Source organism: Mauremys mutica, chromosome 13 (assembly GCF_020497125.1).
Source record: "Mauremys mutica isolate MM-2020 ecotype Southern chromosome 13, ASM2049712v1, whole genome shotgun sequence".
In the NCBI taxonomy this organism is placed as follows: domain Eukaryota; kingdom Metazoa; phylum Chordata; order Testudines; family Geoemydidae; genus Mauremys; species Mauremys mutica.
In genome coordinates this window covers 49,029,325-49,031,804 of record NC_059084.1, presented here as the reverse complement: position 1 = coordinate 49,031,804, position 2,480 = coordinate 49,029,325, and the positions used below count along the sequence as shown (strand labels likewise).

At 57.0% G+C, this 2,480-nt stretch overlaps 1 gene segment (V, D, J or C); it reads left to right on the top strand.

The window, feature by feature from the left end:
• Positions 1–551: 551 nt before the first annotated feature.
• LOC123348463 lies at positions 552–2,199 on the top strand. The segment is given in 3 exon segments: positions 552–597; positions 691–1,013; positions 2,070–2,199. Coding segments are annotated over 3 exon segments (468 nt in total).
• The last annotated feature ends 281 nt before the right edge of the window (positions 2,200–2,480 follow it).

Below are 2,480 nucleotides of genomic sequence, written 5' to 3'. Positions count from 1 at the left end.
AACAGCCGCCGCCCCCTACTCTCCCTCCAGGTACCGCTCCCGAGTCCTGCCTGCTTGGGGCCAGGCCAGACTCACGCTCACCCCGGCCCCGCGCTCCCCTGCGTCTCCTGGACATGGCGTGCTTGGCAAGAGGCGGGGATTTGGGGAGGGGGGCGGAGTCAGGGCGGGGGAGGGCGCGAGCCCTTCTGGGCTCCGGAGACTTTGCTTGTTTGTCCAGTGTCCCGACCTAACGTTGGTCCGGACGCGGGACAAACAAGCAGATATCGGGACAGTCCCGATAAAATCGGGACGTCTGGTCACCCTAGCACAGACACACAGGACGGGACAGTCTGACTCCCGCACCCGGAGCCCTAGGACGAGTCACTCAGATCACTGGCAGCAGGAGTGTGTGTCTCTTATAAAGCGGGGACATGCAAATGAGGGAGCCAGTTTCCTGTTTAAATCTGTGCCTCTCTCTGCCCAGGCTGCACCCGGAGACACAATCCGCAGCCCCTGGGTCTGTGCAGTGACCAGCCAGTCCCTGAGAACTTTCCCCTCCAGCACCAGGGAAAATGGGATTTTTGCTCCTTGTAATTTTCGTTGTAGCCGCTTTGGAAGGTATTTTCGTCCTCTGAGTCACTGGCAGCGTTAGAAGAATATTGTGTTACCGCTGTTTTTATACCGATATTAATGGCCTGTCTTTATTCTCAGGTGCCCGGTCCCAGGTGCAGCTGGTGGAGTCCGGCGGGGATGTGAAAAAGCCCGGAGACTCTCTCCGCCTCTCCTGCAAAGCCTCCGGGATCACCTTGAGCAGCTACAGTATGAGCTGGGTCCGGCAGGCTCCTGGCAAGGGACTAGAATGGGTCGCTTTTATAAGGTACGATGGGAGTGATAAATACTACCCTGATTCAGTGAAAGGCCGATTCACCATCTCCAGGGATAATTCCAAGAGTGAGCTGTATCTGCAAATGACCGGCCTGAAGCCCGAGGACACCGCCCGCTATTACTGTGCGAGACACAGTGACACGAAACCGGTTTGTGATCATACAAAAACCCAGGCTGCGGAATCGCGCTTCTCCCGGCAGCCGCGCGGGGGCAGCAGTGACACACACACCGCTCCGGGCTGGGACAGGAGACCCGGCACCCGGGTGAATGTAACACAAACCTCCCGGCAGTTTTAACCCTTCCGTTCCCGGGCAATGTGTCTCCCCTTCCTGCCCAGAGCCCCGCTGGGTGCAGAGATCCCCCGCTTCATCTGTGAACCCCAATCCGGAGTGAGTCCTGTTCTGAGTCGATCTCCCCTCGGAGCCCTGGCTCGTTGGCTCCCCCGGGGCCCGTCTCGGTGTCAGACTCACAGGGCAGCGTCTGTCAGTGTAAACGGGACAAGCGCATTGGGGTTGGCATCAGACCCAATGGATGGAGCGAATTGCTCCTGGGGCCAAATCCTCCGCTGGTGTAAAGTCACCGCAGCTGCTTCCGCTAGACTCGAGTTACTCCGGATTTACACCAGGGAGGCTCTGGCCCTTTCAGCAAACTGGGACGTTTAGCGGATTAACGCAGTGGAAGGTGATTAGTTCATTCTAACCCGTGTGGGGGCCCCTCACTGCGGCGTCTCGGCCCTTCACACGCGGTTATCGCCTTTCTCCCCACAGCGCCGCTGGGAGGCCGGGAACTATCCCAGCCCCTGGGTCAGAGTGGGGAGACTGAGGCACAGAGAGCTGGATATGGAAATGGGCCGTTCAGAGTCCGGGCGGGGCTGTGGGCAGAGATCACCCAGCGCCTGAACAAACCCCACTCCGCTGAGCCTGGGGATGTGGCACCGCCGGGACTTTCCCAAGCGGCTCGTGGATTATTTTCACCCCACGGACACTGGGAAATCATTGCCCATTTTACTTAATTTTACTTCTCCCTTAGGTAAAAGCACAGACATGATCCCCCAGCCCAGGCACTTCACAACACAGAGTGAGGGGTCCTGTGAGTTCTCTTCTTCAAGACTAACGCAAAGGGCAGAAGCTTGTGTCTTATAAGGAAGGGAATATGCAAACAGGTTGAGAAGTTTCTTGTTCAAATCTGTTCCTCTCTCCGCCCAGGCAGCACCCGGAGACACAGTTCGCAGTCCCCTGGGTCTGAGCAGTGACGGCCTGGCCAATCCTCCTGAGAAACTTCCCCTCCAGCAGCAGGGAAACTGAGACTTTGGCTCCATTTGGTTTTCATTCTACAATGATTCAACCTGTAATTGCTCCACTTCAGGCACTGCCATGGTAAGAGCTATTCTCACCCCTTCTTCTACTCCAAACACACAAACAAACAAAAACCCACAAACACAGAGGAACATCTACACACGTACATGAGACTTAGAATCAAAGAACTGGAAGGCACCTCAAGAGGCCATCATGTCCAGTCCCCTGCACCCATAGCAGGACCAGCACCATCTAGACCAGGGGGTCCCCAACGCAGTGCCCGTGGCGGCATCTAAATGTGCCAGCGTCCTGGCTGGCGGT